Source organism: Molothrus aeneus, chromosome 3 (assembly GCF_037042795.1).
Source record: "Molothrus aeneus isolate 106 chromosome 3, BPBGC_Maene_1.0, whole genome shotgun sequence".
Lineage (NCBI taxonomy): Eukaryota > Metazoa > Chordata > Aves > Passeriformes > Icteridae > Molothrus > Molothrus aeneus.
In genome coordinates, this window is record NC_089648.1 from 13,701,216 (window position 1) to 13,715,283 (window position 14,068).

General features: G+C 49.4%; 1 protein-coding gene across 1 annotated transcript; it reads left to right on the top strand.

Annotated features, from left to right (window-relative positions):
• Positions 1-322: 322 nt before the first annotated feature.
• On the top strand, positions 323-12,226 carry LBH (LBH regulator of WNT signaling pathway). Its single transcript, XM_066547803.1, has 3 exons — positions 323-460; positions 1,219-1,321; positions 9,741-12,226. The coding sequence occupies exons 1-3, from the start codon at positions 435-437 to the stop codon at positions 9,936-9,938; spliced, it is 327 nt and encodes a 108-aa protein (XP_066403900.1). The 5' UTR covers positions 323-434; the 3' UTR covers positions 9,939-12,226.
• Positions 12,227-14,068: the final 1,842 nt, after the last annotated feature.

Below are 14,068 nucleotides of genomic sequence, written 5' to 3' on the forward strand. Positions count from 1 at the left end.
CGGCGCGGGCCGGAACAGCGGGAACACACCGCTCTGACCTCTCTGCACTGGGAACGCCCGGCACGGGGTGGCCGTGGCCACCGCCACCCGCTCGCGGGGACACGGGGGACGGACGGACGGACGGACGGACGGACGGACAGACAGGCCCCCGGCCCCCCCACCTTTCCCCCCCCCCCCCCCCCTTTTCCCCCCGCGGGCGGCGCCGAGGCCATTCATGAAAAAGTTGACGTCAGGCGGGTGGGCGGGGCTGGGCCGGGCCACGCCTCCCGGGGCCATTTAAGGCGGCGCGGCGGCGGGCGCGGGGCTCAGAGCGGAGGCGACGGCCGAGGCGTGAGGGAGCCCGGTCGGTTCCCCGGCAGCGCCGCGCATCGTCCCGCAGCGCCTGGGTGCCCCTTCCGCCACCCCGTGCCCAGGGCAGCCTCTGCTGGGACTTCATGTCTGTGCTGTGTCCCCTGCCCTGGTGAGTGGGCGCTTCCCGCGGGGAGCGGGCGGGCGGGGGGACTCTTGAGGCCGAGCCCCTTCAGCCGTCCGTGTCCCCTCATCCCGCCTCAGCCGCCCCGGGATGAGGCGAGGCGGCGGGACGGCGAGGGGCCCCGGGGAGCGGTTCGGGGCCGGCGGCCGGTGGTGGCGGTTCCCCGGCGGCCGGTGCGAGCCGGGCGGTAGTGGGACGAGTGAGCCGCTGCGGGGGGGAGTTCGCTGCACTTTCTCGCGCTGGAAATTCCATTAAAGCTGGAAGAGCCGAGCTGGAATTGGCGCCGCGCGCTCCGCTGGCGTGGGAGTCCCTGAGGTTGTAAAACAAGTCAGTGGGAGCTAAAGCGCACCGGCTTGAGAAATAAAATAAAATTTAAAAAAAAAAGTGAAAGAAAAACCAAGCCCCCCGCGCTTGCACTTTATTTACTGTGTTTTTTTTACTTCCCCCCTCCCCGCGGGGCAGAGCTGGAGGAAGCGGGGTTGAAAGCGAAGCACTGCTGCCGGAGCGTCCCCGGGTGTGCTGGAGCTGGGCTCCTGGGGGGAGAGCCGGGGAGGTGCTCCCAGGGCATTGGATGTAGCTCCAGCTTACGAGGTACTGAGCTTTTTCCGCTGCCTTCCAAGGGGGGGCAGGAAGGAAGGGACCAGAAATAGACTGCCTACAGCCATTGCTGCTCGCTTCGCCGCTTGAATCGTGCTCGGTCCTGCCGGAGCCCCTCAGATCACTAGAATGCTGTCTTTTGTCTCTAGCTCTGATTATCTGAGATCCGCTGAAATGACTGAAGTGATGATGAACACCCCAGCCATGGATGAGATCGGACTAAGCCCCCGCAAGGATGGGCTGTCGTATCAGGTAAGTGTTTGGCTGGCAGTTGAGGCACTAATCCCGTGTGGAATTGCCTGGGCTAGACTGTTAAGCTTGGTCTAACGCACGTTTCCATAGCCTGACCTAATAGCAGGTCTTGCAGTAGTGAGAACTAGTCAACAGGCTGGAATGCTTGCTTGGCAGGAGATGGTTGTCTAAAATATCACTCTATATCAGTGCGGGTTGGCAGAGGATTCAATTGTTTTGAAGTGACCGAGCCCCTGCTCATTCAGCATTCCCGGGGCTCAGTGGGAGATGGGTTAAAGAAGGATTCATGGCACTTACTGGGCTGAGAGGGCTCATGAGATCTTTGTAACACAGCATACAGCTGATCTGCTGAGAGCAGGAGGATGCTGTTTATATGGTATCCACATTTTTTTGATCTAGTTCTTGATTTTCCTGACTGATGTGTCCATTTGAAAGGGTTAACAATCCTCTGTAAGAGACAGTGATGCCAGACACAGCCTAAATGAGCCGTGAAATGTCACTGGAGATTTTGGTACCTGGAGGCACGAGTTGAGTTCATTCTGAAACTTCTGAACAATGTAGTTAGCTATTAATCTCTAGATCAATGAAGAAGTGGTCTGCAGCTAGAATTAGTCTTAACATCCCTTTCATTTCCTAGCCTGTAGTTAATCAAAGCTCTAGTTAGGCACCTTAGCTCCCTAGCTCCATGGTTTTCTTCACTTCCAGGAGGCTCGGTGATGAGCTCTGACACAGATGCTGAATGCTGGCAGACGACTTGCATCTGCTCTGTGTATCGGGTGACTCTTACCAGCGCATCCAGATGCAGGCTTTGTCCTTTGCAGATGTTACACAATCTGCACGGAGGCATTTGCTCCAAATGTGCATTCAGATGAGGTGCTGAATGTTTGTCTGAAAAGGGAACTACAAAGCAGCAGCAGTGCATGGGAGCATGAAATCGACTGAACTTTGGGCCACCACTGAGGCCTCCAGCAGAAGGCATAGTTATGTGGAGGAAAAGGGGATGCTTTCCTTCTTTTAGTCAGGATTCTGGCTCTGGATAATGCAAGTTGTTTGGTTTATAGCGGTGCTTCAGTACTTGAGCTAGTGGGGAGTGTACAGCCTCTCTTTCCTCTCTTACAGAGTGCAGAGGCAATGGCAATTGTTAAATCTGAAGCAATCAAAGTCACCTGCATGGGCTGCCTTTATGGGTCACCTTATGAAAAGGCTTAACCCAGTCAGGTCAAATGCCTCAATCTACCCATCCAAATTCCTAGGGAGAGGCAGAATCTAGGTGCCCTGCTTGTTCTAATGATCTCTTCAGTCAGGTTCTTCCCCAAGTGCTAATGACCTTGATAAAGTCTGCTTTGGCCAACTGGAGAACAGGACTGTTTGGTTTTGAGTGGATCACCTGAACCTCTGAGTCATAAAAGCTGACAACTCATATCTGTGCAGGGCTTCTGCATCCTTGATCTGCTCTCTTTAGTGGTCTAGTGGTAGATATTTTTTTTTTCAAATGCCTGCAAGGAACTTCACCTTGATGTGATGAAGAGTGATGGCAGCAAGAGTAGAGGAGTTGAAATGGAAGACCCTTATGGCATTAGTTGTGTGTGGGCTGTGTAGGAGGTCTACCTCTAAATCAGGTTAGTGTAAAGAGGATTGGGGAGCAGGATCCAGCCTTCCTTCTCTGGCTGCTAGGCTGAGAATGTCACTGTGTAAGTCAAGGTAAGTTGAAAGCGTTCTTAAAGGGTTGAAGAGTCAGCTGAGACCAGCAAGGACAAATCTGATGCAAATAGCACTGTGAACCTCAGACTTTGGCACTTTGTGCCTCATCTTGCTGATGGAGAGAGTTTGGTACATGGAAAATTGTATGCTTGTCTGAGAGCTGTAGTGCAATAACTTAAAACCAGACAGGGCTAATGGAGCATGACTGCTCCTACACTGAAGCTTGTTGTTCTAAGCTGCAGCATCTTCCCCCACTCATCTGCAGAGTCAGGCACTCACAGTGTAACAGCCCTTGGCTGGCTATGAGAAGCAAAAACGAAAAAATGGAGCCAGAATCAAGCTTTTAGCTTCAAAATTTTGTTCTGTTCTTTAGTAGAACTTGAATTCATTGTACTACAGAGATGACCTCAAACTGGGGTTCAAAATTTTCCCCTTCAACCTGTGTAGAGCAGGGACTGCCTGGGATTTGGTCAATAGGATGCTGCCTGAGACTGGGGGCTGCTTCTGCCACCAGAGGCAGGCATGAAACTGTCTGGACCAGAGGAGGTGGTACAGCCCAGCAGCACTGCTGGAATTCTAGAGCACATCAGTACCTGCTGCAGACAGACTTGTCCTGCCAAGAGAGCTGTTTCAAAGTCTTTTTTTTTTTTTCCTTTTACTTGGGAGTAAACTGAGGAAACAAGCTCATACCTTGATTATAAACTTTAGTAATCTGATTCCTCTGTCTTGTGGAGTTCACTGAACTTCTTAGCTCCTCTCTGTCTCAGTGGTTGTGAAGGGAGCTTGGGTTGTTGACTTTTTTCTTCTGCATCTTCCACCCACTGGGGTGTCTGTCTGTCCTAGACATCAGCTGAAGGTCTGCACTCTCCTCCCTGGTAAAGCACTGCGCCCTTTGCTGGGCTGGTCATCACTGCTCAATAGTGAAAACTCAGACTGCAGAAGGAATACCACTATTAACTGAGTTCCTTCCATAGGCTTAAGGCAAACATGCTTTCTTCTCATAGGATTGCCTTTTTTCCAGTTAATATGTAAAATGCTTGTAAGCTAGTGTGCTAGCTTCAAAATCATCCTCTGTAAGACAGCTTTTATTACTGTATTTGTGACAGCAAGCTGCTTTCTGATCCCCCTGAAGATGGTTCAGATTCCACGGGCCTGAGCAGAAGTGAGTGGTGAATTTGGGGCATGAGTCTCAGAACAGGGCAGCATAGACAAAACAGAAGATGTGACTGAAGAGATGATGTCATGCTGGGTCTTGTGCCTGCAGTGAGAAGCTATTTCTGGATCTTTAATAGATGTCCCATAATTCCCATGGGACTTACTAAACAAAAAACTCATTGAAATGCAGCTGATGGCTCAAGTTGCCCCTGCTACCAACAGATGTGGCTGTGGAGGGCTTCACACACTTCCTGCCTGGCAGTGTCCAGCAAGCCAGGCTGTTTCTGCTGCCAGCCAGAGCCAATGCACTGTTTGCTGCTTCCCAGCCCCAGAAATACCTGTGCTTTGAAGAGCCTCATCAGCACTCTGCCAGCTTGTCCTCTGTGCTGTCTCCCAGCAGCACGAACAATGCCGCTGAAACAGAGGCTGAATTAATCATTTCGTGGAGCTGTTGTCAAAACAGTGCCTTGACTGCAACCCTACCTTGCTTCTCAGAAGTGGAGCGGGGTCTGAGCACAACTGAAAGTGCTTTAATGCCCAGAGTGTGCATTCTGAGCAGAGGCAGTGTGCTGAGCTGAGTGTGCTGCTTTGCTGCAGGCTGGCTGGCAGGTGGCTCGCTGGTCCTTCAGGCTCCCCTGGAGGAGAGTGGCCTGCAGAGGCTGAGCTTGCCTCGTGCCCTCAGCTGAGGTTTGGTTGTCATGGGGAGCTTGAGCTCTTTAAGTCATGATCGCATCATGCTGGGATCTGTGCAGGTTAATCACAGCCACAGCTCGCTGGCAATCACGTCAGAGTGCCTGAATCTGGGTAAATAGGCTTAAGGCTCTATCCAGTGCCTGTGCCAAAAGCTTGGTGTTGAGGAAGTCATTTCTGGTGAGTGCAACACCTCTTCACCAGCCCTGGGGAAGCACCGGCTTTCCCAGGGACTTGTGTGTGTTGGATCTCTCCAGTTAAACTGGACCACCAGTATGTTACTGGCCCAAGGGCTGTTGGCTCAATGGAAATTGAACTTCCTCTGTAGTTGTTTTCTTATCAGGCGCTTCATGTCTGTGCAGCTTTGATTTGTGCAGGGGAAGTCCTTCAGAGGTGCTGCTTGCTGCTGTGGAAGGCTTTGAGACCAGGCTGCAAAAAGGTGGTGATAGCCAGCACGGCTGCTAGACAAGATTAATGGGCAGAGTCAATGTGTATTCCAGGGTCTGGGACCTCAGTGAAGACAGAAGCAGGATATGGGATAAACAGATAAAAAGCCAATCATGTTGGCAGCTATGCTGTGCACGAGTGTTCCACTGAAATCCACACTGAGGACAGAGCAGCAACACCTCGGAGCATGTTTTTTCCACCCTACTTTGATGCTTTGTTAAACTGAGGGAAAATGGTTAGATGTAGGAAGTTTCCCTGACATCATGCCCTGAGACAGGGCAGTATTTCTGTAGCTGGGGAGTTGTTGTGGCTCATCAACCTGAGTCACAGCTGCCGTGTGCATACTTGGAGCTCGTTTTTGAGTCATGACTACTGTGTGAGTAAATGTATACATTGTGGCTGGAGGAGTCCTCCAGAGAGAGGACACTGAGAGATGACTGAAGCACTTCTTGAAAGGAGCTTGCTGTGCTTCTCAGTGGTACTAAAGTTTTATTTTCAGAACTTCAATGCTGATTTGGGATTTGGAATATTGATATTGCTGAAGAGGCACAAAATTCAGCCCTTCAGTCCAAGGAGGATGAGTGATGTATCCTGTACTTGAAGTGGGATGTCTCCCAGTGTGGACTTTGCAGTCTTGTATAGAGCTACCACAGTCAAGCAAAGCTTTCCCCCAAACCAGTAACTTAATTTGGAAAGATGTCATTGCTTTAGTCTCCCTGTAATACAATTTAAATAGTTTTCAGCCCCATGGGAGGGGAGACAGGCATTTTAACTATGGGTGTTGGTATGGAGCACACATGTGGAAGTTGTTTTGGATTTACAAGTGTCACTTGGATTATGGTAGTGCTGAGCTAATCTTCTAAATTGCCTGACATCTTTGCTGCTTTTGGTGTTTCTCCATCCCTGTGAATGCTGAGAGAGGGTATGAGCCTCCCCAGGGCAATGAAAACTTTCCGTTCTTGTTGCCAAGACTTCATCCGAGGATGGTAGAGCTAGATCATCTGAAACAGAGGCAAACATGATCGTCCTAAAATAATTTCAAGCTTTTGTTTCAAATTCTGCTTTTCCCTGCCCTTTCCAGCTGCAAGGCAAGGGTTTGGTTGATTTGTGTGTGATCTGGATAAGTTCATGAGGAGAGCAGTTCCCAGACAGAAATCCAGAGGGGCCTGTGAAAACCAGTCTTGCTGTTAGCAAGAAGCTGTGTTGAGTGGTGTAAGAAGTAACATGCATGTCCTCTGTGGATTTAGAGGTGTTGGATGTGTCTCTCCGTGGCCAGAATTTGGGGCTCAGCTACAGGGGAGGCTCTGTGTGGAAGCAGTTCCAGCCCCTTGTGCTGTACCATGCAAGTGAGGGGGTGGAAGATGCCTTTGAGTTGCTGTAAATTTGCTTTTAGGCAGCCATCACAACCAGCTGCTTGTCCCTTGTCCCCCATCAAGTGACCAGGTCTGCCAGGGGAAGGTGTCTGCCTCAGCTGTGTGCAAGGTGGCTCCCTGTCATGCACGAGAGGGAGAAGCTAACCCATAGCTCCTGCCCTCTTTGTGGGATGGGAGGTGCAGAGCCTTCCTCCCACGTCCCTGGGCAGGATAACAGGAGCAGAAAGGCTTGGAGGCAGGTGCTGCTGTGCTGGCTGCTGTGCCACAGAGTGCGGAGCTCCCAGGTCAGAGCTGAGCTGTGCAATTCCCAGTGTGGAGCTTGCTGTAAATTAGGGAGGTTTCTTTCTCCCCATTGTCTAAATCTGGAGTGGGACCAGATAAGGCCTGTGGACAAATGGATAAGGCCTATGGAACCAACAAATGTAGCTTGGCCCTACTGGAGCGGGACAGAGAGAGCTGGTGCTTGCTTATCTTTTTCTGTGAAGAGGAGGGGGGGGAGGCTGGTTGGGTTAACCTTCTCACTTGGCTTCCCCAGATGTACAGTTAAGTCTCAAACCCTTTTTCCTTGGCCCCTGTGCTTGGCCTGCTGTCACCCTGCCCATCACACAGGAGGAAATCTGCCTTTCTGTGTTTTTTCCATTGACTGTCCACGCCCCTTCAAAGTGCAGTTGCAACATCTCCCTTCATGCTGCCTCAACGATTAAAAAGCATGACTTAGTGGAAAAAATCCTGACCTTCTTGGGTTCGGCCCGTCCTGCAGCTGTTTGAGATAAGATTGTGCTAGGGTTTTTTTTTATTATTAAAAAAGCTGCACACCACATTTTGTGGATATTTGTTTGTAAGGAAATGACTACTGCTTAGTTTCTGGAAAAAAAATCTGGCAGGCTATTTTCAAAGAAATTGCTCCAATTTGACCTAATGTGCTTAAAATAATAGCAGTCGAAGGTTAGTTTAATTATTATACTGCTATTTTTCTTCCATAGGGGGCTATTTTCATGACATTATCAGCTTATGTAACCTCTTGAACCACACTTTTTTTTCCATTGCAGCCTTCTAAACCATGTAATGTCAAGAGTATTTTTTTCCCTGATCCTGGGTTTAGATAACTTGATGCTTAAGAGCCAGATAACTTGATGCTTAAGAGCCACTGACTGTACTTTCAGTAATGCACTGTGTGCCTGAAACTGATTTTGTTTGGCCAAGCAGAAGCCACAAAGTTCCAAGAAACAGTTGCTATCTCACTGGTGCTGGGAGTGACTAATAGCAAGTAGCTCACGCTGCAGTGCCCAGGTTGATGTGGCTGTGTTCAAGGGACCTCAGCTGCTCTTGTGCACCTGAAAAACATGGATGGTGGGAGCTGGAGTCTTGCACCACTGTCCCCAGGACCAGATGATCATGTACAAACAGCCCCTGATTTGTGCATTTCTTTCTGTTCCCTTGCCTGAATTTGTGTTAGGTAGCAGCCCAATGGCTTTCCCAATCTGATTGCCACAAAGCTTTGGGTGTGAAGGAAAAATGAGGCTGAACAGTGGAAGACTGAGTATTGCCAAGGAGGTGATGCTGTAGCTAATAGTTGCTAGGCTGAAGGAGGGGCTGATAGGATGTTGTTTCACTTCTTGTGGCCCAGACTTCCAAGGTGGTGAGTACCCAGATGATTGGCACAAGGAGAATGAGGCTTCATGGTTAATGCTCAGGGCTCCTGGATGGGGAGCCTGCTTTTGTAACTGGAACCACAGAGATCAAAGCAGATGAGATCTTGCTCTCAGACTGAGGCCAAGGCTGGCAGTGCTGCTCCCTGCAAGGATGTTCTTGTAACTCACTGGAATGCAGGTGACGTTCAAAGAAAAGTACAGCCACGTGACTTCTTACCTGGCCTACAACCTCAAAGGGAAAATGCACTTTGTCATTTTCTTCTTTGGGGTGTTTAAATGCAACTCTGATGTGAAATGGACACTCTGATAAAATTGTTTGAAATAGCAGATGGTGGTTGTTTAATCTTCTGCTTACTAACCATGAGGTTTGATGTAGCAAGTGCATTTTATCACCCAGCAGTGATAACCTTTTTATCACCCATCCAGTTCCCTTCTGGATGAGCTAGGGTTTGAAGGTGTTCCCCCAGCAGGTTACCCACAAGTAACACAACCTTTTCTGTTCATATTGCAATCTAGTCATGCAAAGCTGCTGCTAACAACGCACCAGCAGGTTTTTTTTCCCTTTACTCATATGTTGCCTTAGTTCCTAGGAGGATCAAAGTGTGCATCACTGGCATTAGCAGTGAGTATGGGCCATGGTGCTGCTGCACTGAACAAGCTTGTGCATCCACGTGGCAAACAGTGGGTGGGAGGGAATGGGAAAGGTGCACGTGACAAATACAGTGCATAACTGCTGGCTATGCCACAGGTACCCCTTTCCTGAAGAAATACAGTCTAGTCCCCAGCCCTTCCATAAAATGAGTGTCCTGCTGAGTTTCACTGCTGCTGTGTGGTAGCTGCAGCGTGCAGAATACTGCCAGAATTATCTCTAAAATGCAGCTAAGCTATTTCAGGCTGGCACTGTGGCCCTGGTGTGATACCAGACACAGGCCCTTGCTGCAAGGATCTGGGCTGTGCTAGCCCTGGGTTGCCATGAGCCTCCTGCCTCCCAGCAGCAGAGCCTGGAGAACAAGCCTCTTCTGATGTGCAGCCTGACCAGCAGCAGGAAATGAGATCTCAGATTCTCTGATGGAAACAGCTCTGTGTGCAGACTGAAGAGCATTAATGCAAAAAGCAGGGGTGGAGGGGGAGTGAGGTATTTGGATAAATATCCAAAAGGGCAGGTGCCTATTTGCTGAGCACTATCCAAGCAAGCGCGTGCTTCGGGAGCCTCTTGGGCAGGGCTCATTTCCATTACTTGGAGACTGGAAAAGGTTATTGACAACTTCAAGAGTGTTCCTATCGCTCAGTGGTTGACTCTGTGTCCAGACTAGTTTGCCCTGGAGACCTGAATGTCTAGAGCTGGGTTTTTGGCCTGTGCGAGTGCAGCCCCTCTGACAGCCTGTTCCTTGGCTCTTTCAGATCTTCCCCGACCCCTCGGACTTTGATCGCTACTGTAAGCTGAAGGACCGCCTGCCCTCCATCGTGGTGGAGCCCACGGAGGGCGATGTGGAGAGCGGCGAGCTCAGATGGCCGCCCGAAGAGTTCCTCGTGCAGGAGGAGGACGAGGAGGAGGAGGAAAACTGTGAAGACGCAAAGAAGGACAACAAGGAGCAATAAATGGCGTCTGAGGAAAGGCAAGGGACTGCACCCTTCTGAAGGAAGAGCCACACTTTCTTTGAAAGTCTTTTTAATAAGACAAGTTCAATTTTGCACCTGCGAGATCTTAGTTTTTTTGTATTCTCTGTATTGAGAACTGAAGCCCTCGGTGTCACCAGACCTCCTGAGGAAGGAAGGAAGTAACGCAGAGAAATGTTTGCTGTTCTCGAGATCATTATCTGTATTTTTCCGAGGCGGAGGCAGCAGTGAAATTCCAAGCACATGGCAGAGGGTGACCACACGAGGACTGCTGGAAGGGGGAGCTCGGGAAGGGGGAGGAAAGTTGGAGGTGGCAGCGTTTGGCTGGGAGCTGCCTCTGGCTAAAAGCATGAGAACAGAGCCAAAATATCTCAGATTTGCCTTTCTTACAGCTTCCATTTTGTGTGCTGGGGGGTGGAGGGGTGTCCATAGCGAAGCATGGCTAAACGATCTAGTGACAAGGGGCCTGTAGCTCTCCCTGGTTCGGCACCTCCTAGGGTAAGGTGAGCGTCCATAGGAGTAGTCTGGTTTCTTGCTCTTGCTGTTGAGCCTGTTTTCCAGCCACTTTCCCCAAAGTTACTTTGTCCCTCTGTTTGCCTTTAGACTCTTCAATGCTGAGCAGCTGTATTTGCAGGATAGCATTAGGCTGCTGCTTGTCATCTCTCCTGCAACGCCCTAGCTTATCTTGCAGGTGGTGAGCATGAGGTGGTGTGCATCGGATGTAAAAAGGTGCTTCTGTCTGCAGCAAGAGCTCATGTAGGTTTGAACACCTCAGATTTTTCTCTCCTATTTGCTGAGGCTGCTGTGGGTGGTCTCGTCTTGTACAGTGCCCCAAGCCTAAGGGTGGAGATTCATGCCTCCTTGCCTTGGTGTCCTTGAAGTTGTAGGGTTTTGTGTCTCTTAACTTGCTGGTCAGTGGGCTTGAGAGGGCTGGGGTGGGGGGGTTCTCCTCCAGCTCTGCACTGCAGGGCCTCCTCAGTGCAGGACAGGCTGGTGGGAGTGTTGGGAGGGGGGCTGCCAGACCTGGGGGTCATCCAAAGACAAAACACCAGATCTAGTGTGGATCACCAGTGGGGTTTGCAGGATGGGGTCTGCTGGGAGAGACCATGCCTGGGTGTCTTGAGACAAGATGCATTCCTGCTTCTTAGTGAGGGTGAAAAGTCCGTGGTTGTTTTAATGAAGTGCAGACTGGCTTGTGAGGTCTGGGTTTGTCCTCTCTTCACCGTATCCTGCCTCAAGGAGAAGGCCAGTCTGCTGCCAGACAAAGGAACCTGCTGCTTTCCTGGAAAGAAGGGATGGTCTTGCAGCTTTGGGGACCAGCCTAGGAGCCAGTCAGTCTTGGGATAGGATGAGAGCAGGTACCACCTAAACCAAATCTGGGGTCATGGAAGAGAAAAAGAAATGTCAAGGCCTTAACCAAACTTCCATAATAATCCCAATGCCACCCCCCTTTGCTTATAACTGGTTCCATTTTTAAAATCTATTTGGACATGTATGTATTTGTATTTTTAATACCTCATGAGTAGTTAAACGCTGGTGGGGTTTGGGAACTGCTTTTAACGTATTGGCAGGATTGTTTTAGTCTTGTCTTGCTTGTGTTTCAACATAATGGCAATAATTTATCAGCTGTGTAACTCTTTTTGGACAGATGGGGGTTTGGAGATGAATTAGCACAAAGCAGGAGAAATTCAGTGTTCCTACACTTCAGCTGGCCTCTGGTCCAGCCACGCAGACCCAGTCAGACACTCCCTCCCCACCTTGGATGGGTGATCACTGAACAGCCATGATGTGGTGATACCATTTTCTCTAGCAATGGATTCAGCTGTTGTGTCTGTAACACTTGTTCTAGTCTTGCTGTCTTACTGGAGTGAGCTTGTACACCTGCATACCAGCCAGTTGTCTTATTTCTAAGTGTTACTCTCTATTGGTCTCTACCATCTGTACCACCAAGTCAAAGCTCTATATCAAAGATATTACCATGTGGGCAGCAGTGAGATGGCAATCCTTGGACTTCAGACCTGCTGTCTGCCCTAAAGACTTGCATATTTCTGTCTGCATCCTTTTTTTTTGGAAGTATTGTGTATATTTCTATTTGTTGTTGAACGTATCTAAAGAACAAAGCACTCCAGTAAAACTCCTGTTGTATGATATACATTCTATATTTCTGTAATTCTTTTTTGAGCCTCAGGGAGAAGCTAGCATTTTTTTCAAACTACATTTTTGTCACTGTGACAGTTGTAAATAAAGTTTGAAAATGCTTTCCAAACGTACTGGCTTTGTTTTTACTGCTAAAGTGGGTTGGGATGGTCAACCTTCCAGATCATGCCTGTCAGCTGAGCCTGGAGATGCTGGTTTCATACTGGTGGCTGGTCTCAGATCATGCCCTATGGCATTGGAAACCTAAGTCAACTTTGAGGGGGCAGCACCTTTGCTTTTCATCTTCCTGTGGTTGCCCATTGCTGTGTGAAAGGCTGCAGCAAACTGCTGCTCTGGTTTATTTATTCCTGAAAAAAAAAAAAAATCTGTATTTATATCTGTCATCTACATCTACCCCCTTTTACCTAACCTTGCAGAGCATGAAGTAATGGAGAGTGGAAACTATTCACAGCTGCTGTTAGTCATGTTCCCTGTGCATGCTCTTCCCTGCCCTGAGCAGCACTCACGAAGACAAGCCTTGCCTTGCTGTGTGCCTGTAGGGTCCCAGCTGAGCTACCCAGGGGTGTCTGTGTTGGCCATTCTGGGTCCAGAGGTCAGCTCTGCCTGAGTAGCTGTCTTGGCACTCACCAGCGGCCACGTGCTGCAGTTTGTGGTGCTGCTGGGGAAAATGGCATTTCTGAGTGTGACTGAGCTGCTCTGGTACTGAGGCACTGTTCTGGCTGTAGGAGTCTGACCACGCCAGGATTCAGTAATTCAAGCTGTGTACTTTATGGGATTAAATTTTCCACTAAAACCTAGTGATAAGAAGCAAATACCCTGGAATACCCATATCTTTAAGGTACATGGATAGAAGTTCCTGTGATTTGGCAGCTAACACTCTAATCTAACCTAGGCAAACAAGCCCAGCTGAGGCTGGAGTGTTGTGTTTACATGAGACTAGTTTAAATACACTAACTAATGACCCTTCCATTTAATGCTTGAACTGAGGGCATGCTCAGTGTGAGCCCCATGGTTCCAAGATGAATTGTATCCTGCTCAACCCTCATGGATATTTTATGCCATGGGAACAAATGCAATATTAAAGCTGACCTCTCCTTTTCTTCAGTCAACCTCTAGCAGAGGTGCTTTGATGTCTTCCTTTCCTCAGGCACAGTTGCTTGCCTTGTAGAAGCTGTTGCAAGACGACCAGATGTGCTGGTCTGAAATCAGCAAAGATGTTTATTCTTGACCCAGAACGTTTTTGTTCAAAATACAGCACTGGTTAGGGAAACTGCAAACACATTGAACTTGTCTGCTGCTTCCACGTGCTGCACACCAGCAGGTTTTTCAGGCTCACATCAGAATGAATCCTGGTGTATCATCCTGTTTTGGGGTAAGACCAGAAGGCTTGGCCCCTGAGTGGGGCTTGCTCAGCCAGGGGGTCTGCCTTGTATCAGCCTGGAGCAGTGCTGGTGGCAACGAGGCTCTTTCCTGCTCCTTGACTCCAACTATTGTGGCCAAAGTGGAGCTTGGATCACCAAATGAAAATGGGCTTGTGCTGAATGGGTGAGCCTTAGTCATCCCAAAGAAGAATAATGGGTGGCATAAGGACCTTTCTTTGCACACAGAACAATGTTTCTCCTGGATCACATTTAAGCCTGAGGCATTTGTCCTCCTCAAGCTTTGCCCTGTAGTTGAAACTGATGACACAGCAAGCTGTGCTCTGCTGTCCTGCTTAGTTCAGCCTGTGCTCACTCTCCCAGATATTTCATTTGTAGTGTTCAGTCAGTGTGCACCCACTTCTGTTCACCTTCACCAAGCCCACAGTCACTTGAACCTCTGCACATGAACTGCTGGCATCCCACTTTGCCTACATTTGGGTGCAGACAGGAAAATTACTGCTCTGTGGGAGTGCAAAGATAATTCACCAGCACTGCATGTGGGGAGCAGCCACTCCTAAGATACAGGTCCCCTTG